This window comes from Alligator mississippiensis, chromosome 4, assembly GCF_030867095.1.
Source record: "Alligator mississippiensis isolate rAllMis1 chromosome 4, rAllMis1, whole genome shotgun sequence".
Taxonomy (NCBI): Eukaryota; Metazoa; Chordata; order Crocodylia; family Alligatoridae; genus Alligator; species Alligator mississippiensis.
In genome coordinates, this window is record NC_081827.1 from 219,206,446 (window position 1) to 219,232,637 (window position 26,192).

Here is a 26,192-nt window from a genome sequence, read left to right on the forward strand (position 1 = left end):
ATGGCTTTTCCTGTTTCTTGTCATTCCATTATCAATTGTCCTCCAACCAAACAACCTTCAGTCATAAATCAGTTCAACATCATGGCTCCAGAAATTGAGGATCTAAACTAACCTCAATATTGAGAGGGAGAGTGATCAGAGTTCAGAAAAAGTCATAACTAATGGGCAAGGATTGTGTAAAATAAACTGAGCATCAAGCACCCAGACAATGAAATAATTCTAAACTAATACGATTAGGAGGATGGGGGTTTTTTTCAAATTAAATGACAGACTAAAGTTTACAAAATCTCTCTCTCAAGATTCTCAATAAAAGTATTGAGCTAATTATACCCTTACCAAAGTTTATCCCTACAATTAGTGTTTCAGCTCATATTAGCCCTAGTTCTGGACAAAACCATAAGAAATGACCTGTGAGTTCATACTGAGATCTTACAATCAAACGTTTGGATATTTGATAACGGATTTGGACCATTATTCATGTTAAAACTATTTTTTGTAGTTATAAGCAAACTAGTTGCTGCAAACTCAGTGTAAACAGCAAAACTGGATATGTGTGGGGTTTTAGTTTCTTTTAGATCTGTGAACAATTTTCAGAATTACAAATACTTGCCTGCACCATAGAATATTTGCAATTGTGGGGATGAACCTCTTGAAACAGCCTGTTTCAAATATGTGCATCAAAGTAAAGTTCTGAATTTAATGGAGATTAAATTATGGGATATTTAAGAAAAATCTCAGGGTATGGATGCACTAAATTTTCAGGGTATGGATGCACTAAATAAGGTGATGGGTCTTACTATGAGTGCCTTTTTATAATGACTGTGATATTTTTAGTATGTATATTTGTCCTGTTTTTCCTTTTCATCCCTTTGTAATACCCATTAGTTTTTCCCTCCCTTCTTGGTTTTTAAAAAATGTCATGTCCTTTATGTATTTTTATCAGAGAAGAGAGTTGGTGCTATAGCTATATGTGACTATTTGAAGCTTTGAAAAATATCTTCTATTTACATTCTTTCTTGATTCATATCCATCTTTTTTATCATAGCAAGAAAATTCCCGAGTAGCTAGCGTTAAAAGGCCATCTAATCAATTTAACAAGTGAACCTAAAGTATCAAGGCTATATTTGGCATATTAGGGCCATGTCACACAGGACACTTAGTATGTGTTAGATCTGTGGAATGGTATGCAGTATTAACGTTAGAATGTGTTGTGAGCAGGCGCACAATAACATTTACTGTCTCCTAATGCACAGTTTATGCCCCCCACAGCAGAAGGCTGGTAAGCAGGTATACTAGCATGCTGTGCTGGAGCTACTTTTCCCAATTTCTGACTGGCCAAAAACAGCTGGGCACAGTGCCAATTGGACAACCATTTCAATGAGGAAGCAAATTCCAATTCCTTCTTGACATGGCACAAGATCTCCAAACCCTCTTTCACTAGTTGTGCCAGCTTGGATTGGATCTTATCCTAGAGATAATGAGTAGTGGAACTGATCAAGTCCTTGCCCTGGCCACTCTAATCCACAGGTACTCCATGCTTTGATGGTGCAAGCTCCTGATCCTGAAGAGGCTCTATTTTAAGGGCCATGAAGTTGGAGAAAACCAGCAGCCTCCATTCCATCACCAGTCAGTTTAGCATAGGGCAGACAATGGCGACAACAGCCTTGTACAAAGTATTTAATGCCATATTTGAGGAGCTGGGGCCTCAGTTCATCCAGTATGGGGACCCACAGGAGGTCATTGCTGGGTTCAAAAAGATGGGCTTCCTGAATTGCATAGAGCCACTGATGGGACAATATAACCATTCTGTGCCCTCTCACTGCACTTCAGATTACATAAATCATAAGGGGGCAATCAAGGACCACCAGGATGGCCCTGCTTTGAGCAGGGGTTAGGACTAGATGACCTCCTGCGGTCCCTTCTAACCCTAACTTTCTATGGTGATTCTATGATTCTAGGACTGCTCTATTAACATATCCATGGGTGGGTCCAGCTTCACACTACTGGGGAGCTGGGTGGGGACAAATAGTGCCAAGGTCCATCCTATCCTCATGCCTCACCATCAAAGTTCAGGTACATTTTTATGGTGCTGCCTCTCTGCTGCTAGGGTATAGGCACCTGGGAAGGTGGTGGAATTTCTTGTCACCCCCAGGAAGGGAAGGGAAAGGCAACCTCTGCCATGGTGTTCAGTGGACCTGCCCAATAGACCTCTCTGCTTGGTGTCTAGCCCCTACAGGGGATGCAAGGTTCTAGCCAACCAAGATGGCTGGACTATGGAGAGGCATGTACACAACATGCCTAGCCAGCCTTCCTTTGCTCCTACTAACTACCTGGCAGCCATTGCTGGCCAGGGAAGTGTTGGGGAGGATATGTGGCAGACAAACAATCTCCCTGGTAGCCCAAGCTGGGATAAGGCTGCCACCATTGCCTCTACTCAAGAGAGTAAGTGGTTACTGGTGGCTGTAGCCTTGGCATCATGATGTGGATGTACTTCTCCACAGTGGTTAGCCACTCTGTCCAGAAAGAATTGGCACAACTCTGTGATGGACCAGAGGGATATAGGGGTCTGGAGGACTGCTTCCTGGACCCTCTCCGAGCACCTCACCAGTCCCTGTGCCAGTTCCAGGAACTGGCAGTCCTGAGTTCCAAAAGTCTGCTGAGGACTTTGTCACAGCGGGGTCCTCGTGGAGGGCCGTGATCTCCTTGAGGCCCTCTCACCGCGCTACTCCGGCCCGAGGGCACCCTCCATTCTCGCCCGCCACATCTTGATGGAATATATGTAATAGGGAGGCTGCCTTGTGTTTCCTCAGGCCTGTCAGCTCCTGGACCCCTCGTGGGTCTCCCCGTACAATGGCGCTACCTAAGCGCCCCCAGTCTTATGGGCTATGCGTGGCTCCTACCAGCCCCTAATACCACGCCCCAAGCCTCGCAGATGTAAAGGACGTTGTCCGGTCTGTCTCTCTACTGTGGCCCTCCCTGGGCTCCCTCTCTCATGCCCAGCCTCTTGCTGGGACTCTCGTCTGGCCCACTCTGGGCCTCCCCTGCCGGTGTGGTTCCGCTTCGGGACTCTCTAGCGGGCCTCCGGTCCTATGGGCCAACCGCACGGATACCCTCCCTGACTCTGGCTCCCCGCGCTGCTACTCCTTGTCTTCTCAGGGGCAACCGCAGCGCCCTGCCTTGGTCTGAGGGGGATTGCCGCACTAGCCTGCGGCCGGGCTCGCTATGCCCGTGCGCCCACACTAGGCTACTCAATAATACACAAGGGCGTTCCCCCTCTCTGGGGGGCTCGCCGCGCCCACACTGGGCTACTCAATAACGTACAAGGGCGTTCCCCCTCTCTGGGGGCTCGCCGCGCCCACACTGGGCTACTCAGTATGGCCCCGCTCTCTAGGGCTGCTCAGTATGGCGCTCCCCCCTTCTCTGGGGCTCGCCGTGCCCACACTGGGCTACTCAGTAATACCGCCCCTTTCCTGGGGCCGGGGGGCTATGTTCCCCCCACACGCAATCCGGGGTCTCGGTCCCCGTCCGCAACCTACGGGTTGCGCCCACGACCCACTGGCCGCACTCCTCGCCGCCAGCTGCTTGCGCAGTGGCGTGCAAGCTGCGCCTTCGGGGTCTATGTTCCCCCCACACGCAATCTGGGGTCTAGGTCCCCATCTGCAACCTACGGGTTGCGCCCGCGACCCACTGGCCGCTCTCCTCACCGCCAGTTGCTCACGCACTGGCGTGCGAGTAATTGAGGCCTCCTCCAACCCCTACAGCCTCGCCCAAGCCTCCAGGTGTAATAACACAAACACAAAGCAAAACCACAAGCCCCTAGGCTGTAACACAAATGCAAGCCGCATGGCCATAACTCATCATCATAGCTCAAGCCTCCAGGGCTATCATGAGCTGTACTTGCTACTTAGGCTCCTTCCCATCTCTCGGCCAAGGGAGCTCCTGCCTCTCCAGCTGCTGGCAGAGAACTACAAGCCTGGCCTCAGCCCTGAGCTTTATAAGGGCCAGGCCCTGCCCCCTACAGGCAGCTGGCTCCGCTTGGTTGCTCCAGCAACCCGCAGCTGCGCTCATTACCTGAGCCAGCCTCAGCTGGGCTCGTCATGTCAGGCCAGGGCGCGCTCACTCGCTCCCTGGCAGTTTCTCCTCTATAGGAGCAGGGGCACCGAGGTGCCCTGCGACAGACTTCTTAGCAGCTATTCCAATTGGTCCTGTCATTGCCTGTAGGCAGCTGTCAGTGGTGTTGGCTTGGCATGCAGAGGACTCTACAAGCTCCTCTGAAAGCTGTCCCCTGAGGAATGATGCCCCAGCTTGTGGCCACCCTGAATGCTCTGAGCCTACTGCCACCATGGCCCTGAGCTATGAGGGGGAACTGGAGTCCCAAAGGATGATAACATTCACTGTCACTTAAAATTGCTGTGCACAGTATCTCTGGAGTGATGGAGGTGACTTCTGTGCCATGACCCAAATGATGACAGCATTTCCTGGTGCTGAACCTGTCCACACTTGTTCCCCACACAGGAGTGTATGGGACTGCCATGGGGCATACCAACAGTACCTTTATTCCACCAACAGGGAGGGTGGACTTGTAAAGCAGCATGGGGCTGTGGTTTATTCTACATGTCCCTTCCTCTCAGGCTTTATCTCCTCAGACACTCTCCTGCTTATGCTGGGATTGTATGATTTCTGTGTGTTGGTGCCCCAGAAAGCTGTCCCAAGTGGTTGGACCCCAGTCATACAGGTGGAAGCTCTGTTGAGCCCACCCCTAGGTAATGGCATTCAGAATTCAGCCAGAAGTAACCAATATCTATAGGCCACAGGGGAGGTGCCATCCTCCCCAAAACCCAGTGAAGTACCCCAGTGCACATGGAACATCCAGAGAGCAGGCTGCAAGTTACCATTGCTAGGTAGGGCAGTCTGAGGATGGGAAGGATGAATTGGGTTTCCACTCACTGCTTTGCATACATGAATTAGCCTTTAACTATCATTCATTGTAACTTGCTCAGTCACTGTGCCCATCAAGCCTCAACCAGGCCATCGGCTCATACACAATTACAACCATGATCCTGGCAGTATCCCAAGACCTTTTCGGCACACCTGCCCCAAACTTACCATAACTTCATGCACTTGATTTTAGTGCAGATCTGCTGCCAGTCTTGCTGGTGCCCTGAGCCACCATCTGGGCCATTATGTGCTTATAGACTTCCTGGTTACCCTTTGTGCCCTTGGTGGTGGCAGTCATGGTTCTCTCCTTGCCCCAGATTGCAGTGAAGTCCAGCACCTCACCACAGCTCCAGTTCATGGGCCTCCTGAAAGGGTCTAAGGAGGACATTCTCTAGTTCAGCTCAATTCACAAAGCTATATGACCACTGTTCACACTGGAGCACTTGAGCAAAAGTGACAGTTCTCAGCGAATCTTGGGGGATTCAATGGGTGCTCGGGGTGGTGCTATGTGGGCTGCAGTCATAGATTAATAGATTTATAGATGTTAGGGTCAGAGGGACCTCAGTAGGTCATTGAGTCTGACCCCCTGCCCTGGGCAGGAAAGAGAGCTGGGGTCGGATCACCCCAGCTAGGTGGCTGTCCAGTCTCCTCTTGAAGATAGGTAGGGGAGAGCCCACCTCCCTTGGAAGCCCATTCCAGATTCTGGCAACTCTTACTGTGAAGAAGTTCTTTCTAATGTCCAACCTAAATCTGCTCTCCATCAATTTGTGGCCATTGCTCCACGGGGTGTGTAACAGGAAGGTCTTCTTGGGGCCAGTCTGCCATTGGCCCACCCACCTGTTTCTGGGCCACCCGCCCACCTCCTCTCCTACCATGCCTTGATGATACATAATTATGTTGTTAATTAGGTGGGAGGCTGCCCATTCTTGCCCTGATGCTAGGGGGCACTATCTATGGCTCCATTCCTCCCCTACACTGCAGCCCAAGCCTTGCAGATGGCATCCAGGTGACAATGCTCCCAGTCTACAGCCAGACCAGATTAGCCCTTATTGTCAGGCCTCAGACACGCACATTCATACAGCCCTCCTCTCACTAGGGCCTCTCACAGGGTCTCTTTCATGCATTGACAACTTGTACTACCTTGCCCCCTCATGGAGTGGGCCCCTACAACCATAGGCTTTACCTAGTGCACACTTTGGGTGGCATATGTACCGCCTTTTTGGCCTCTCCCATGACTCTCACCTGGGTAGTGGCCACCAATTACCCAACTGGGTCCAAGCTTGCCCTGGCCCCTCCCAGGGCAACTCCATAAACTCACACACACATACTGGGTTCCCAGCCCTCTGGTTTCCCCCTCACTGAGGCTCCTCATCTCCACCCCCCTCACTGGGGCCACAGGGCTTCCCTCCCCAGTAGGAGCTCAGGTGGCTATAGCCATGCCTGGCCCCATCTGGGTCTTACACCTTCCTTGGGCTCAGGTGGCCATAGCTGTGCCTGGCCCTCTTGTACCCACAGTATTGTGGGGGCTAGTGGTTAAGGTGCCCCAACCCACCTTTCACCAGGGTGGCAACTGGCCTGGTATTTCTTGGGGGCTCCCATGCAACTGGGAGACCCACCAGGCCACCCACTCCTAGCAGGGTGCAGTTTTAGATCGTTCCCAGGACCAGGAGCCTCCAAACCATCTCCTTAAACTCCTGCCCTTACCTCCAGGATGTTACATACAGCCTTACAGCCCAGCAACATCTCTACCTGGCCTGCCAGTACCGAACTGCTCTCTTTATATAGGCAGCCAGAGTTCTAAAATGTCTGCCATAATCAAGCACCTGCTGGCTGTTTGACTCAGCCCTTAAAGTGGCAGGTACCACCAGTGCCCTGCCACAGGGTGCCCTAGTAAATAGAGCATCTCCTATTCCCTGTTGCCCTCCCCTGATGAATTTATAGGCAGTCACAAGATCACCTCTCAGCTTTATCTTGAGAAGGCTGAAGAGATCTACGTCCCTCAGTCTCTCCTCATAGGGCCTTGCCTGCAGGCCTCTGACCATAGGAGTGGCCCTTCTCCGAACCCTCTCAAGATTCTCCACATCCCTCTTAAAGTGCAGTGCCCAAAACTGGATGCAGTACTCCCCTGTGGAAGAGACCTGGCATCAACCACTTCCTCCTTTGACAAATGGGGAAACCTAAAAAATGCACTGGGGTTCTTAGAATAGCAATCTGCATTCTGGTTTACTCCTGTGACAGTACAATGATGCTTCCCCCTACAAGAGGAAAGCCATGACCAAGCCCATAACCAATCCCACTGAAAAAATGATACTTTGCCTCAAGTTGCTTATGTGTATAAGGTGACAGGGCTCAGAATCCCCACTTGGCCAGTGACAATTGTTCCAGTACAATTAGCCCCAGCTCCACAAATACTTACAATGTTCTTGACTTTACATAGCAAATAATCCCATTATTTATTTAAAAGCATCTGCAAACTCTCTGCACAATTTGGAGCCTTGACAATATTGAATTTTGAAATCACTCATAGTTGAGCCTAATCCTTCATGATCATATAATCAGAGGCTTGGTAGGGACCTTAGGGGTCAACTAAACCATCCCAGACAGCTGCCTGTCCAAGCCCTGCAACGAAGCATTCACCCAGAAATTAGTCTTTTCATATGGCTATAATCTAGTGTGCCATCTTCCTTCCAGTTCCCTTAATCAGAAAACACAGGTGTTCATATAATAGTTTTGCTCTTTCTGTTTATTGCACCATTACTTTCTAACAAAGTGTCCTTTTATGTTATACTTTCTGAATGACAGACCTGTAAAGACGGGCCTGTACAATATTTACACATATTTATGTAACCCAGGAATAAGACAAGAAGAAATATGGCAATGCCATCAGACCGTTTGTTTTTATTTGTTAAACCCATAATGGACTTTGATTCAGCTGCCAGCTTCTTAATTTTTTGGCATCACCCCCCGTCACATAGAATTGGCTTAATTAGCTGTTATTACTCAATTATCACAATGGGATGCTTTAAAATGGGAGAGGCAAATTTTGTTTTAAATGCACCACATCCTCCTTTGACAAATGTGACACTGTCAGCTTTTTTTTTTTTTTGCTTTTTTTTTTTTTTTGGTCTATAGGCTATCCATATCATTTGTAACTCATTCAGAAACATATAAAATATCCAGAGGTTTACTAAAATATATAAAAGCTAGTTCAGTACTTTAGTGAAAGGGAAATGTAATGTGCAGAGTATTCCCATCAGAACCTTCTATAAAGCTGAGAATCCTTACTGCATTTGTAAAATTATATATATTATATATACACATGCTAAAAATATTGTTTTAATGTTTACTATGTTTTATACATATTCAGACTTCCTGAGTGGTAAAAATCATATCTTTGTTATTTATCATTTTCTTGATAATATTTGTTTTTACAAGGCATTAGCAAATGGCATGCAAAATGACTCAGTAATTGAGAACCGGCAAGTGTCAACTATAAAATATCCCATAATTGCAGAATAAGAGGCTATTCATACCTTCAGGCCTATTATGGCAGTGGAACTTGAGTTCAGGTGTCACACTTACTGTTCCTGTGCTATGAACACAGGGTATGTTCCTGCTATTGTCTACTGCCTAGGCTAGCAGCCTATCCTGAGCTCAGCCCTCAAGAGGGTAAAAGGTGAAGAGGAAGAGAACCTGCTGGACGGAGCAGCAGGAACTTGTCACTAGATTTGCTGATTAGTCAAAAGAATACCTCTCTTCTGCTGTTTCTTTGAATCCCATTTACCTTTTTCCAAAGTTGTGTGACATCATCCCATACTGAGAGAAGCCTTTGGGCCTCTGGAAACAGAAAGAGCATGTTTCAGAACAATGTTTGTCTCAAATTCACTCCATTTCAGGGACCATTTTTGCTATGTTCTCTGAAGAATATATGTATCAAACCTTAGCAAGGGGCCTCTAATTTGGAATTATAAGATCTCAAAGTCAAATAACTACGCAAGCACTGTTAAAACATTGCAGGTATTTATGATTAGTAACCTGGCCAGCAGAATCATATACTTAAAGATACATCTGTATTTATGAAATCTGCAGACTGCTAGCTTTACATCACTGGTGAAATATATCACTTCAATATTTTCCCTTCTGACGTAGGAATCCAGATTCGGTACAAAGTTCAAAGGTGAGAGGTTCTAGACCACAGATAAAGATAAAGGTTAAAAATAACAAATGTATCATACAGTCCATTTCCTCAGAGTGTATTAAAATAACCATTATAAAGATGTTAGAAAAAAGATTAAATCAATATTAAATTAAAATTAGTTACTCTACTTTTAAGTTTTTGTTTGTAATAAATGGAAGACAGACTTTGGGTCAACTTCATTTTACCATATTTGAGTGTATATGTGAGCAATGAAAATCAATTTAATTTCTAAATGTGTCTTATTTTCACAGACAACAACATTAATTGGTCTTCTGAAGACAGCTAGATTGCTACGTTTGGTAAGGGTTGCACGGAAGTTGGACAGATATTCAGAATATGGTGCTGCAGTCCTGATGCTCCTTATGTGCATATTTGCATTAATTGCACACTGGCTTGCTTGCATTTGGTATGCCATTGGAAATGTAGAAAGGCCTTACTTGATTCATAAAATCGGCTGGTTGGATTCTCTAGGAGTACAACTCGGAAAACGATACAATAAGAGTGATGCAGGCTCTGGACCATCCATCAAGGACAAATACGTTACAGCACTTTATTTTACCTTCAGCAGTCTAACAAGTGTTGGATTTGGAAATGTGTCTCCTAACACCAACTCAGAGAAAATCTTTTCCATTTGCGTCATGTTGATTGGCTGTAAGTGTTGTACTATTTTGTTTTTTACTCAGGAATTGAATACAGTTGGTATAATGGATTTTTAAATTATAAGCATGTGAGCAGGATGAGAGAAAAATGAAAAACAAGTTGATACATAAACGTATATTTATAGTATTTATACTATGGTATGGAGTCTCAAGTATAGAAATTGTATGCATTGAGTTTCATGCATAATATATATGCAACTCCAACTGAGAAAGGTACATGGTTAGTACCTAACTTCAAGCCTCCAAGTTGTCCACTGATTTTTATTAGGATTATTTGTGCACGTGCTAAAGTTTCTTCCTGACTGAGGCTATAAAGAGAGTATTGACAAATATTTTTAAAGATGTTTTTCAATGGAAATTTCTTATTTTGGGCACATTTAGAGTGCAGACAGCATTTCCAAATGTATGTGGTATACCTATTGATGCATCTACCTGACTCTGTAGCATGTTGTATAATCAGTACTAAAATAATCTGCTTTTGGCTGATATCCATCTACCACATGATAATCTGATAGAACGTTTCTGATTAAGCAGCTGCCATCTAGTTGAAAACAATTAATTTATGCTAAAGCAAAAATTATTTTTTAAACATGCACATTAGGTTCATTATCATATATCAAAAGAGCTACGGAAATGGGTGAGGATAATCATTTTAGTGCTTGCTTTGCTCGTCTCCTGATTTTGGATTCCAGTTCCATTCTTTGGAGGTGATAGTAGAAAAAGAGACAGAAATAGTGTTGGTCTGATTCCCACAGGCTTTGTGTGGGTGTTTATCCTATCTTATGGTAAGGCCTGCCAGGCACAAAAATCACAGGAATGTATTCAGTACTGTTTTTGCCATGATCTTGCAGGTCCTTTGGAGGCGAGTGAGAAAGTAGAAGTAAGAGAAAAGATTGTGTTTCACTGCAAGTGTAAACAGATATTATGTGTAAGTGTACATGAGCCTGAACAAATTCTTCAAAATCACAAGATCTAAGTGGATCTACTTCCTGCTATTCAAGAGGCACGATTATAAGGGAATGCAGACAGGGGATGGATGTGTCTGAAAATATTTACAATCTTCCACATGTAAACTAAGTGCTCAGCTGCAGGGAATCTTTGGCTGAAGAGCTGCTTCAAAACAAGACATCTTGGCAACCACATTCTTTGCCTTGGTCATCAGTCCTTTTTACATAATATTTATATGTGCATCATAAATGCATTGTGTACATAAGGATTGGGTCATAAGCAGTCTGGCCTGGCAGGTAGGCCACCAGGGGAGAGCTAAAACAGGAACTGGAGGACCCAGAGTCACACAGGGGAAGAGGAGCTAGTTTACCAAACCCGAGGGGGAATTCCAGAGGCAGCAGAGAGGTCACTGGCCAAGTCGGGATTCTGAGGTCAGGGACCAAGGTATTAAAAATCAAATGTTTGCTAGTTTATTTACAGAAAAATGAATGCCATAAAGAAAATGTATTAGGCACTGTAACAAGGAACCAGAGGCTCCTGCTACTAAAAAGGGTGAAACATTGCTCTCTAGCCTGCTGTGTAAGCAAATGGGTAGCCAAGATAAGGGCTGCGGGCTGCAGACCTAAGCAGCAGAAGGGAGAACTGAGAGGATCATTAAGAGGGCAAACACTTGTCTGAGCCTGTGGCTCACCTGTCTCAGGTCTGAGCCTGTGGCTCACCTATGCACCCTGGGTATAGATAAAGGGGAATGTCTTGGAGGCAGGGTTGCATTGGTTGGGAGCTGAGCTCTCTGAAGGGAAAGAGTAGCCACTCAAGGGGTCATGCAATAGCAGGGACACCTTGGACAAAGTATGAGAATGCAGAGGCAGACGGCTCTAACGTTTACCCAGAGTGAAGGGGAGTTTTTGTTTAAAGTAGTAGCTTGCCTTTCTTTATGTTGCTTACCCAGAGAGAGAATGGTTTTGTTAAGAGATAACTTACCTTTTTATTTCATGATGTTAGAACGGGGAGGTTTTAGTTAAGGTGATAGTCTGTTTTTATATTATCATTAAACCTGGAGGACTGGGTGTGGCTACAAAAAAGGTGAAGAGGAGGCCATGGGTGGGGTGCCCAGAGAAACAAACCAAGCTCTGAACCCTGCTAGAGGCAGGAATATTAGTGACAAGAAGAGCACAAAGGCATGGGCTCTGCCAGGGCCATACACAAGCCAGGCTGGTGGAGGCCTAGAGGACTGGACCCAGAGACAGTGGGCCTAAGGAAAGAGAACCCAGCTCCATGAAAAGAGGAAAGGCCAGGACAGCTGAGGCTGCTACACAGACTCTGAGACATGAAGGGTGAAGCAGTGAATGAGGCAAATAGCTCCACTACCTTAATGACTGGTAACACCTGTGAGGCATGGGCCTGACTGTAGAGGAGGTTGGAGCCCTTAAGGCACCTAGTGTCTGAGGACACCAATAGAAAGTAACTTGATAATGGACTAGGTTCCCTTGGGGCTGTGGACAGTCTCCCAACCTTTTCTTTCCAAACAATATCAAGGCATGGCAAGTGGGTGAGGTGGACAGACCCAAATGACCAGAGAAGGCAGGAGTTGAGTGGTTACAAGAGAGCACTACAGTGCTGCTCAACCCCAGGCCTGCCACAGGCACTCCTGTTATTTACCCTTCTTATAATATACAAGCAAGAGAATAGTCAATGAAATTGAAAAGCAACATAATTAGAATCAATGAGGCATTTTTTTTCAGAAGGTATAATTAATCTGTGGAACTCATTTCCACTAAATAGTATTGAAGTCTCTAGTTTAATAGAATGAGACATTTATATTAAATTAAAATATCTACAGTTACATTGGGTAGATAAAAGCAATTTACATGTAGAAATGCTATAAACCCTCATGTGGCAGAACATAAGCCAGATAATAGTGAATAAAAAAAATCCCCTTCTTCACTGCATAGATTATTCTATGAATATCTAGTAAAGCTTTTCCTTCTTCCTCTCAAGTATCTGGTATGTCAGAAGAAACAGACACACAAAATACCAGGCCATCAGTCTGATTTTCATGGCAGTTCCTATGGTCTTGCTTCTTTGTCATACTCCCCTTAACCTACCATGCAATTTTCTGATTCATAAGTCACAACAGTTATAATACATAATGTAGAAGTGAATTCTTGAAATCACAGAATTGTGACTTCATAGTAGTAGTTGTCAGGCGTGTGTGAAGCCAGCCCTATTCGATTTGGATTTGGTTTCAGCCCAAATCAGGGACAGTGATTCAATTTGTTGATTCAGATCACTGTCCCTAATTCGATTTGGCCAAATCCAAATCTGAAGATTTGATGCTGATTTGGAGAATCAGTGATTCGAACATACACACAGCTTTAAATGTTTTTTCTACGTACCTCGAAGTACCAGCATGGCTTTTGAATGCTGCAATGCTGGGGTGGATGGAGCGTTCCACAGGAGTGCAGGGAGGCCCTCCATGTGCTCGGCAGTGACCACGGAAATGGACTGGAACTACTTCCAGTCCACTTCTAGGTCCACCGGGGAGTGCAGGGGGGGCCCCCCCCCAAGGCCCCCTGGCTCAGCAATCATCCATGGGGAGACTCCAGATGCCTCCCTCCCCCCACCCCAGACCCAGGAGGCACCAGTTGCTGAGCTGAGGGGGTGTGGGGGGCAGGGGGGCCAGCGCGCTCCCTGGCGGACCTGAAAGTGGACTGGAAGTGGTTCTGTTCCACTTCTGGGTCTGCTGCTGAGAGCGCTGGGAAACCACTGCATTCCATGTGCCCCAGCATCTCAGCATTCCCAAGCCACATGCTACCTAGAGGTATATAGAAAAAACATTTAAAGCTGTGTCTATATGTGAATCTCCAAATTTTTCTGAATTTCTCTGAATCGATTCAGAGGGTTCCGATTCGATTCAGAGAGATTAAAGGGTCCTCTGATTTGATTCGGATTCAGAGATTCGGCCACCGAATTAGGCCGAATTTCTGCCGAATCAAATCAAGGAACAAAACTTTGCACAGCCCTAGTAGTTGTAGCCTATTTTCTTTAAAGAAGTGCCAACTTTTCAGAGAAAAGCAATTGTTTTTCATTTGTACCAGGAATTGGTAACCTAAGTAAAGCCTTATAATTCTCATTGAAGTTCTATACTTCAGCATAAACAGTAAAGGAACTAACATCACAGAAATATTTCTCTTCCAGATGGGTGTAACAATGTGCTTTGTCTATTCAAGAAAAAAAACTAGCTGAGTATAACAACCTGGTGAAATTCTATGTGTTGTTTATTTGGGCTTGTATTAACTGAGCAGAAACAGAAAATGTAATTGAACATAGTTAATTTCAACAGAACCCATGGACTCTATTCCTGCAAAGGGATCTACTAAGGAAAACTAATTTATAGCAATAGGGTTTTTGGTTGTATCCATGTTGGTGTAAGGACATAGGCAGACAAGGTTCTTTGGGTAGATATGATGTCCTTTATTAGACCAGCTAAATAGTTGGAAATTTTTTTCTTTGCAAGCTTTTGGGCACAAACACCCTTCTTCAGGCATAGGGAGGTTTCTTCGGGCATAGGGTGTTTGTGTCTGAAGGCTTGCAAAGAACATTTTTTCCAACTATTTAGTTGGCCTAATAAAAGATATCACATCTACCCAAAGAACCTTGTTTGCCATTTATATCAGTGGCATCCCACCTCAGCATGAGTGTTTTTTGCAAACAGATCCCTCAACTGAAAAGGCACTGCAGTTGCAGAGTCAGTACAGCTATTTAACCTGAAGGAATAAATGCTTTATTTTGCTTTTAGTTAAGCCACAAAGATGTGCCCAAAGTGGGTTAAAACAGATAAGACCTATTTAAAGAGGTAGTACTGAGATTCAGATTAAAAGGAATGGTCTACCTCAGTTAATTCAGCTTCCAATATTTACAACTTACTGTCATTTGAAATTGTCTTGTCTCTATGTTCAATTACATTGATTTATCAAAAATCTCAGTTGCCCAAGCTAATTTCCCTATACTCTTCTTTCACTCAAAGCTGAACACTACTTCTGTTTTAGTTGTCAATTCTGGGAAGCTATATGCAGCTACATAACTGTGGCCACTGTAAATAGCCCTGCTGAAGAACATAAGATTTCTGATGGCCTACACAGTTGAGCTTCAAAAAGAGGTGTCGCAACCTTTGCAGTAGGGCTGTGTGAAGCTTCAGGTGGTGATTCAGTTTGGAGGAGATTCGGCCCGATTCAGTGGCCAAATCTCTGAATCTGAATCAAATCAGGGGACCAGTTAAAAGGTCTGAATCTATTCAAAGCTCTCCGAATCTTCAGAAAAAATTCAGAGAGCTTTGATGATTCAGGCAGTCCCCAGTGACTGCAGCAGGGAGCTGGTAAATAGGGGCAGGGGAGGGGGGCTGGAGAAGGGGGCCATGGGGGGACCCCTGCCAGGCCCCATCCCCTGCCTGCTCCCCCAACCCCCCTGACCCCCACCCACTCCCCAGCCCCCCGACCCCTGCCTGCTCCCCCAGCCACCCTATGGCTGCCCCACCAGTCCCAGCTCCTGGCCCTTTAAAGAAAAGCCTCAGTGCTCACCGGATGCTGTCAGGCAGGGGGTGATCCTTGCTGCCCCCCACTGCTCCAAGATGCATGGAGAGCTCTGTAGGAGCCCCCACTCCTCAGTCCCCCCATGACTGCCCTGCACACTGTGGCTCTGGACCTTTAAGAAAAAAAACACCGAAGAAAAGCCCTGGGACTCACCGCTCCTGCAGCAGCTTTGGGGCTTCGGGGGGCTCATGCAGAGCCTCCCACATGGCGCGGAGCAGCGGGGGGCAGTGGGGATTGCCTCCTGCCAGCAGGAATGTTGAGTGCAGGGGTTTTCTCTCCTTTTTTTTTTAAAGGGCCGAGTTGCAGTGGGCAGAGCAGCCATGGAGGGTACTGGGAGAGCAGGGGGAAGTGGGGGGCTCATGAAGAGCCCCCCGTGTAGTGTGGGGCAGTGTGGGGCAGTGGAGATCACCCCCACACACACCCAGAAGCACCCACTGAGTCAGGGCTTTTTTTTTTCAAATGCCAGGAGCTGGGGTGGGCAGGGCAGTCATTGTCAGGCTGGGAGAGTGGGCAGGGGATGGGCCTGGCTGATTCAGAGATTCAGCATCAGCCGAATCTCCAAATCAGATTCAGCTGTATCAATTTGGGACAGTGATTCGAATCACCGAATCGAATCACTGTCCACCGAATCAGCTGAATCTGAATCCAAAGCAAATACTAGCCACTTTGCACAGACCTACGTTGTAGCATTTGGACCTCAAGACTTACAGAACAATAAAACATCAGAAATAAATACTGTGATTGTGTTGGCCATCTAGTTGCTTTCCAACATTATAGATGGCTGTTTTACATCAAACTATCAAATCCATTTTTTTGTTAGAGGGTGAAAATATCACTAAATGTCATTTGAATTATTTTACATACTAATCTGTGTAAAATACCACCTATTTTATGTGTTAATGCAACAATATAAGCAAAGTTTTTGTTGTTTCTATCTAATCCAGCATTAATGTATGCAAGCATTTTTGGAAACGTTTCTGCAATAATCCAAAGACTGTATTCAGGAACAGCGCGGTATCACATGCAGATGCTACGAGTAAAGGAGTTTATACGTTTTCATCAGATTCCCAACCCTTTGCGTCAGCGACTTGAGGAGTACTTCCAGCATGCATGGACATACACCAATGGCATTGATATGAACATGGTATGTAATTCTGCTCTAGTGGCACAGGTGGTGATAAAGTAACAATGGCCAAGTTTTTAAGAAAATGATTTGATGATTATTAGTTGCCAGTTTTTGTGAGCCCAACTTGAAATGTTTTAAAGTGCCTTATTTTCAGAGTGGGTCATAAATCGGGTATCCATGGACTCAGACACCCCAAATCACTTACTACATGGAACATCTCTGCCTATAGTGCTAATCACAAAAGCATGAACTCCTGCATTAATATACATGCAGGGCTTGGAGACTGCTGCTGGTTTGTTATCAACTAAAGAAGAGAGAGAGCAAAAGAAAATCTTAGGGAACTTGTTCCAAGAAATGCTTTTTTCAGAATTCTTTTTTAAACTCTAGTCTGAATTCCCATTCCAGTTTCACAACAGTGTAAGTGTTGGAATCTATAGAGTTACACTTACATAAAATTAGTGGAAAATGAGGCCCCTTTTCAGTAACACAGCATTAGTACAGGGTAGTGATATAGAGGAGGCAGGAGGTGGATTGGACGACTTCTCAAAAAAAGAAGTATGCTACTTGGAAAATAGTGCATGTAACAATTTTTCTCCACCCACCAGTTTTCATATTGCTCAAAGCCACACAAAACTAAGCATTGAGCAATCCACAGAGTTATTAAGTTGTAGAAAGTGGCAAAACATAATTCTTATACTTTTTGCCCTTGACAGTTATTATATTAACTGAAAGATAACTAATAAATTAGTCATATCAAGCTACCATCTGTAACAGGCTAAAAGAGAATAGCATCATTAGCAGATGTAGGCACTCACAAGGCTTTTGGAAAGTCAACACATTTCTTTCTTAGCCAGCCCTTGAAAAGTTGAATATTTCATTTTTTAAAGATATATACAGTGTAATAGGATCCCAGGCTCAGTGAACCCATGTGGGGGGGGGGGGGAGGGGGGTTCCCCAAGTTACTCCAAAAATGAGAGATCTAAGACCTTTCAAAATTTTCTGAATGGCTGGAAGAAAAACTCCATAAATTTCAGAGGCAATATAACTAGAAATTAAATTCTCATAAATGTTGCCATAGATGCAAAAACAAAAACCAAACAAGCAAAGAAAAAACCCCTTCCAGTGTGGTTGTCATTTATTTGTGAATGAGTTGGTCTGAAAAAAAGTGTGTAGTTATCTTAATAGGTAAGGACAATGATCTTGACAAAAAAGATTTCAGAGTTAAGTTACCCAGTTACCATTAAGTAAAACAGATCTTAAATATAAGACAACAGAGCATATTGGGCTTCACCTCTCACCAGTTCTGCAGGCACCACCGCACCTCAGGGGAGAATCCAGACCCCAAAACAAGCCAGTAGGTGTTTGCACACTCCTCCATGGAGGGTTACTGCAGTGGAAGTCCAACTTCAGAGTCGGATCCTACATGGAACTGAGAGGCCCTATCTCCTACTGCAATAAAAAGTATTTGGGATGTTCTGCTGGATCAGGCTCTTGAGCAGAGCTGGGCTAGCCAAAGTCCTCATCCAACCCATCAAATTATTTCTGAAGATATTAAATATAACAGCAGTGCACCCATCAGGCACTCACTTTCTTTGATTTAAAGGATGTGCTAAGGAGATGCCTGTATCACCTGAAACAGCATCCACAAATCGGATGTTGTCTGATTAAACTTTGCATAATACATAAATTGATATGTTAGAAGTAACTTTGGATTTGTTATTATGTGACATACACATTTAATGGATTAAAAACCTCCATGCGCTGATATGGTTATAAGGCAGTATGAAGGTTTTATTTTAAATAAAATATGAAACAAAAACAATCCAGATTAGTGGCTTGTTTTGTTATATTTTATTTCTTACTTTCTTGTGCATTTCTTCTTCACATTTATGACAGTCGTGTAAATTATGTTTAATGTGTGTTTGAGTATGTTACACATCCGTTCAGAATGATATGCCAATTATCTGATTTATGCTGTACTTATGAAAGATTTATCTCTTTCCTGTCTGCTTCATACCTAAATACATGGAATAACACCACCCACTGGTAAGAGCAGGAGGTATTTATATCAAATTTAATTCCAGTATAAAGTGTGGAGAATACCCATGTTACTTGTCAGATTTAGAGTGTGTTCAGTGCTTTCTATTTTTAAATGTAAACTTTTTGCATGATGGAAGGGGAAGAAAACAAAAGACAGGGAACCTCATCTAAGCAGAGCCAGATGTGGGGCAAAATAGATAATAAAACTTTGGAATCAGTAGACTTGCTTCGCATTACCACATATATTAGCCACTGTTTTACCCCACAACTCTAATCGTGCTTCTCTTTCCAAAAAAGGTCATGTGCATATGGTTTGCATTAGGTAATTGTTCTGCAGAAATGTCACACTGACAAAGTTGCCATGCTGATCATTCTGCATTTTCTTTTGTGTGGATGCTCTTTCTTCAAACCATATATGCATGCTAGCGGCAAGTACCAATGAAGTTTTCAAGGCTCTACACCATGTGCATATGTGACGTGCATATGGACATGCATGTGGTTTTGGCATCTTAATTGCATGAGATTTCTGTATTTACATATAAAAGGACCAATACTGCCCTCAAACAAGCACACATGACTCCTAGAGCTTCAATTAGAGCTCTGTGGTAGTATCTGAGGGCAGAATTTGATCCAGATTATATTTTTTTCCCCATCTCACAACTGACAACAGAGTAAAAATTAAGTCCAATAAGATCTTTCCTCCCTTGAAACATGAAGAATATACATTAAAAAGATTGTTAATAATGTAAAACTTGTTTCAAAAGATGCTTTTACATGTTGGCAGAATCCAGGAAAAGCAGACAACTAAAATGTCACTTAAAAATAATCTGTAAATAGATAACTACATTTGCTTTCATAAAAACCAAAATCCAGATTTTTTTATTGAAAACAAGGAGATAATGTTTGTTTTAGATGGCCAAATATAACCACAGCCTTGAAGATCTAGTAGTGAAACATGCTGAGACCATTATTTATTTGTTCCCCTCCACTTCACTTCTACAGCTCTTGGATTATTTTTTCATTGCATAACATATTTCATTACATAACATGTTTGGGTAAAACACTTCCACTGATAACATAATTATGCACAGATTGGATAAACAGGATTTAGGATTTACTTTAATCTGGATCAAAATCTTGAGGCTACAGAATAAGCATAATTTAAATTGTGCCCATATGATATGCACTTTCAAAGTTAAGGTACAGAGATGATTTATAATGAATCCTGTTTCATGAAAGATTCTGCCAATCACTGAAATTCAAAGTGGGGGGGGGGGGGGGGGTTCAGATTTTTTCAAAGTAGCATGTTGTTTTTCCTCTGTTCTTTTATACTTTTTCTTTCATCTATTGTTATCAGTCCAACACTTCCTGATAACTGCATGACTTTAATGTTCCTTATATAAAGACACATTATCTAGTGTCTGAGATCCTTTTTTTTAAGTTTTGCATGCATTTCTCCTAACCTCTACATTTCCATGGATCTTCTGTGCATCCAAACAGCTTTACTGGTTTACTTTAGCTAAAAAAAAATCCCAAATAAGTGGCCCATGCATTTAGAAGGGTTTATACAAACATGTATTTTAATTAAAATCTTAAATATGAGCTAAATACATTTTTATTTTTATTTTTAGATAATTGACAAGAGGGGATAGCAGCTCTATACTTTTTCTAGTATACATTTTAGGCCCTTCTCTTGTAAGCATTCGTGCTAATACTTAGTAGGTGCATCTACATATGCTCATTTACTGTGCGAAATTACTTCGCAGTACAGGCGTGTGTCTACACGTGCACACCTGTACTACACAGTAAGTATGGCAACTTACGCTGACTTGAGTGTAAATTTGATACCTGCCTCATGTCCCAAGTTAATCCACACAGCGTTAATGTGCTTTAACACCTGCATGTGTAGATGCTGTCCTATTCCTACTTACTGTGCAGTAATTTACAATGCAGTAAATTTAAGCCAGTATAAATGCACATGTAGACATGCTCAGTTTTATGCACACGACTTATCTCATTGGCTTTGGTAGAACTAATTTTATGAATAAAGTAAAGCATATACATAAATGTTTGCAGGATCAGGGTCATAAATTGTACTGTGCCCAAAAAGCAGTTTTCACCCGTTCTGCTTTGTATAGGAACTGGGTGGGGGTGGTAGAATCCCTTCTTATTCTCCTGCTGTCTCTTTTTATGTTGCCATCAAATGTTGCTGGTAGTGATTCTATGTGCTCCAGAAACATGCAAGAGGAAACTCAAATTTCACAATGCAAAATGAAGTTAATTACACTCATCATGTCTGGAGACTAGAACCATGAATCTCACCACTTTGTCATATCTGAACTGTATCCCAAATTGAAAACATACCATAATCTTTAACAAATGGTCATAATGTTAAATTATCTCCTCATGATAAACAGCAGGTACAATTGATTGTCATGACAGGAATCATAAGATAATGAAAACAGCCCAAAAGTATCTTAAATATTAATAGAATGGGAAGTTACCCATTGGCTGTCTATACTAATAAGGTTTAATTAAAATAAAAACACTTTCAGCTAATTGAGAGATCCAAAAGAAAAGCTTTCTAAAACTTGAGTCTGTGAATGAATTTAAGTTGTATTGTTTGTTGCATTGTGTTTTGTGGGCTAAAGGTTCATAAACAGGATAATTAGCAATCTTTCACTGCTCCAACCCTGGATATTCATGGACTTGAACAGCTTTCATACCTTAACAATTATGAAAACTATTCTCCTCAATTAATGGCCTGATAAAATACTTGGATCATTTTTTTTGTCCACAATATACTGGCTCCCAAACACATGAAAGAGATTACAGTGATTCTCCATTTACCTCAGAAATCATCACTGGAAGGCTGGAGCATGGACAGAGAATGGCTAATTCTAGTGTAAGTATTCACATAAGCCTGTGCCATAGCAGTGATTTAAAACAAAAAGCTTCTACATCTCCATGATGACAGCATCCAGCTAATCTTATTCAAAGACAGTGCTCCCAGACTGTCTCCTTTCACCACCACTATCTGTTTTAATACTCTGCCAATAAAATCATGTGAATCCACAAAAGTCTCTTAGAAACAAAGAAGAAAAATAAATCTCACATTTCTATCCACCTTGTCAGAAACAGTGTTACCAGATTTGCTCATCACTTTGGGGTGTGCTCATTTATTAGGGATACATTTCTAGGGTCTTTGTAATTCTATCAATATACTGCTTGTGTTACTTGTGTTTCTATACGGAGCTGTATCTCTCCCCTCTGCAAGTCCTCACCCCCAATGGAGCTATCTTGCAGGGCTCAATTTCAGTGGGGCTGGGTTCCTCCAGTCACCATATCAGTCAAATACACACACACACACACACACACACACACACACAGATTAACGTGACATGCCTGACCCAGCCAGGTTGATCAGCATGTACAGGCTGACACCCTCATGTGCCAGGAATCAGTTCATTAAGGTAACAATAAAATGCAGTCAGACATAAGCACACAGGTGAACTGAATACCTCTGAATCCAGCTAGGTGTCCAGCCGACACCCTCATGGGCCAGCATTCAGTTTGTTAGGCCACATCTGAGTCAAACTAGGTCAATCAACCTATACAAGCTGATCCCCTTATGTGTCTCAAACTCATCGCATCCCAATCTTTTGCCCTAACTGTCCTAGTTGTGGTAGCCTCTTGATGAGTGGACCCCACAGTATTTCTGGGCTTCACAAGAATATTTGGCTTCAGGTAAAAGAAGCGTTGCTGCGGAGCAAGTGGGGAAGGGAAGTAGAGAAGGAAAAATACACCCAGTTACCACCAGTTTGACTATTAAAAGTATTTATTTCTAAGTATATGAAATTTATAATGGTACTAGTAGTAATAGCCATGCAAGGAAAAACAAACAAAACAATTGCAATATTACCCTGGTTTAACTGAGTATTTGGGGAAACCTAGCTCAAGCTTAACTAATACAATTTAGGTTCAGAAAGCTATCCCTAGAGAGAAAAAGAAAAAGAGAGAGAGAAAGAGAGAAAGGGGGAGAAATACAAAGAGAGAGCGCAAGAGCTGGGATCTCACTCTCCCAAGGCACTAGGGTGATTTGTTGACAAGCAAAGTTTCTAACACGATCGTTGAAGGGAGACAATCTGTTTCTCTCAGCTTCTCGAGAACAACAGTGGATGGTGTCAGAGAGATTTCTCTCTTTTGAAGCACATTGTTTGCTGCTTTACAGCTTTCTTATACCCTTAGTCCAGCCTCTTCAAAGCATTCTTTTAATTGTATAAATCAAGAGGGTCCCAAGCCATAATTGACAGGGAAAATCCTATTATATAAACAGTTTAAATTTAAATGAATTACCTTTTTCAGTGACAAGGGGTTATATGGTTTGGAACATCTCAAGAAACTGATTAACAACCAGGAAAAACATTAAGTTTTAAGGAGTAACCAGACAGCTAGGAGCCCACTTGAAATTATTATGAATATAGAAGATATACTGGAAGGAGATACCACGTTGTTTATTCTCAGATGGCCTAGATATGCTTGCACTGTGAAGTCAGCATCACTGTTTTGTATTTTACCTGTTGTGAATAAGCCTCAACTTAGCATGACTTTCAGATTTTACTGTAGTCTTTTAACAGACTTAAGGGGATTGATTACTTGGAGTGTTCGTAAACTTTGTGGGAAGGACTTTTACCAGTCATCCCTGGAAAAGTATGACAGTATGTGTGGTCAGGGCTCCAACAGGCTGGATGCTTTGATGAACCCTTAACCATTGTTCAGATGTCACCCATACCCCTTCTTGGTCCCTTGCCTCAGCCTTCCCTAACCCGGCAACCGAGTTTTAGTCAATCAAGTTTAAATAGGCCTCCCATACTAGGACCGGGGAATGTACGGCCTGAGATGCCTATTAAACTTTTCTTCTGCTTAGTTCTGGGTAGATTGGGGGGGAGGGGAATAGAAAAAGTCCTTTGTAAGTCCAGCAAGCTGGGTGCCAGGGCTGCCTCAGGAACACAGAGCTGACAGGTAACAACAAGGCTCAAAAAAGGAAGTACAAGGAGCACTGAAAGGAATTTGTGCCTCCACCTATGACCTTACCCCTTGTCCTAAGTAGGGAAAGCCAAGGAAAATGCTTCAGCCAACTGCTTACAGAAATGATTATGCCACCCTTAGCTGCGGTATTTGGTTTGGTGCCCTACTGGTCTGAAACTTGTTCTAATCTGGCATGATCTCAAAAATGAGAACTCAGACACCAGTGACACAACTAACTACTGCACGGTCTATCACTTCTACTCTCTCAGCAAGTTCATTAATAAAGTGATAGTGAACAGAGTGCAGTATTGCATGGCTTTTATGATACCATAGATCTCTCCAAGTTAGGCTTCAGGCAGCTTTCTGTTCGGCAGACTTGATTTTACTGATAGATGATCTCCTTGTGAAGAACAGAGGCAAAACAGTGATGATGAAACTGTTAGCTCTGCCAGCCACTGTTGATACTGTCAATCACAAGGGACTCTTGATTGACCTAGCTGGGTGTCATGCTGGGAACTGATTAAGTGTTTCTAAATTGTCTACTCTGTTTCTGCTCTTCAATAGCCCAAAGAGTCATATAAGAAAGTCTTCTTCTCTTTCCTGTGAGCTTTGGCCCATATAGTTCTGGGCAGTATACCAGCTAAGGGAGGTAAGGCCTGATTCTAAACCCATAACTTGGAATCTTTTCTTTAACTTCATTATGATTTGGATCAGACCAAAGGTTACCAAATAATGTCAAAAGGGGGCCATTGGCAGCAACTGCAGACAGCTGTCACTCTTTTTTTCAGTTCAGACAGTGTTGCTTTCCAGTATCTTATGGAATAAAATAATTGGAGGAAAAAGCAGCTAGCTCATATTGACCCAGGAAAGATCAGAGTCAGTAAAAGAAAGAAGCCTCAGACATACCCAAAGACTCCAGATATTTCCTTACTTGTTTTACCATGAACTTTCCCAATTTCTTTCCATAAAAATGGAATATTAGAGACATGGTGAGTACTAATATGTATTTCACTGAACGAGTGATACAGAAGTCTAATTCAAGGTAGTCTGAAGCTCCTGAAATGCCCTTAGTACAAAATTAAGCAACATTAATCAATACTCAAGCAAAAATGTTCCACTTGTCTCAACCAGAAACTGTCCTGTCCCCATAGAAACCAAGAGTCTTTCTATATTTGCTGCAATACATGCAAAGAGCAGCCTGTCAATGCCATCCATTGCAGGCTTATTGACAAAAACTGATTGGAAAATGTTGGAGGGATATATTTGGCCATAGAAAAAAAGGGTTTTTTTGGGGGGGTCCAAAAAAATCTTGAAAAAACTGTAGGGAAAGTACAGACTTATAATAAAAAAATCAGTTTAATAAAAAAACCTGAATTTCCATCAGTAAAACATTCCTTCATACCACTTCGATCAGAACACAACACCTCTGTCCCCTCAGTCCCATATGACTGGGGTAGGAAAATATCTATTTGTCCCCCTCCCAGCTTTTCCTATCCAATAATTCCTAATTGGTCTTTATAGATTCTACATACCCCTATAACGATAGCTAATGGACTCCATATCCCTTTATATATAGACATGCCCCATGAGAAATTATCAAGCTCCTACATTTAAGATCTGGGATTTCTTTTGTTTTGCCATTTAACTTTCCACAAGATATGGTTAAGAATAAATTACTGAGCATTTATTTAGTGCTTGTATTAGCAAGTACTAAATAAATGCTCACTAACCTGCTTACTGTGCAGTAGTGCTAGCAAGTGTCTTTTAAGTGACACTACTTTGCAGTAGCCTAATAATACTGTGCAGTAGTGTATTAGCACTGTCTTTGCTTAGACATGCTACTGCGCACTATGATTTGGCTACTGCACAGTCAGCATCTCATGTAGACACACCTGGTTTGGCCTAACTGTTCAGAATAGTATAAGAAGAACCTTAAGTTTACTTTTAGAAAATCCTACAAGGGTTGATTCAGTAATACTGTACATGAATATTAGCAGTCAGAAAAGGAAGTGACAGGTCCCCTAGCAGCACGAGCTACCACCCCTGCATCACCATTGCTGCTCTGCTCTCCCTGTTTCCAGAGTCTGAGCAGGAAAGGTCTAAGTTGCAAGGGTAGCAGAGTACTACAACCAGGGTGTAGTACTGGCCAATTATGCCTCTAAAATACTGTGTCCACTTTTGAGCACTGCCCTTCAAGAAAGATATGAACATTGAACAAAATTAAGAGTCCAGTAAAGAGCAACAAAAATGTTTAGAGGTGTAGACCACGATTTACAAGAAAAGATTGGAGGAACTCGGATTATTTGGCCTGCAGAAGACAAATTTGAGATGAGATTTGATAGTGTTCAAATACCAGAATGGTGATTATAAAGAGTATGGTAACAAATTATTCTCTGTAGACCCCGGAGTAATGGTCTTAAATTGAAGCAAGGGAAATTTAGAATGGATATCCGGAAAAACTGTTTCAGTAAAAGAGTAGTTAAGCATTGGAAAAGATATCCTAGAAATGTTGTGGAATTGCCACCCTTGGAAGTCTTTAAGAGTCGGTTAGATAAACCCTTGTCTAGGATGGTTTAGACATGGATGATCCTGGCTTGAGCAGGGAGCTAGTATAAATGACCTCCTGAGATCACTACCAGCTCTACTTTTCTATGACTCTCTGGCTA

General features: G+C 43.0%; 1 protein-coding gene across 1 annotated transcript in view; it reads left to right on the forward strand.

Moving 5' to 3' along the window:
• The window catches only part of KCNH7 (potassium voltage-gated channel subfamily H member 7), a 384,959-nt gene that overhangs the window by 303,515 nt on the left and 55,252 nt on the right, over nucleotides 1-26,192 (forward strand). The window contains exons 7-8 of the mRNA XM_059727333.1: nucleotides 9,388-9,787; nucleotides 16,277-16,476. Coding sequence (XP_059583316.1) covers nucleotides 9,388-9,787; nucleotides 16,277-16,476 — 600 coding nt within the window. The remainder of the gene's footprint in view (nucleotides 1-9,387; nucleotides 9,788-16,276; nucleotides 16,477-26,192) is intronic.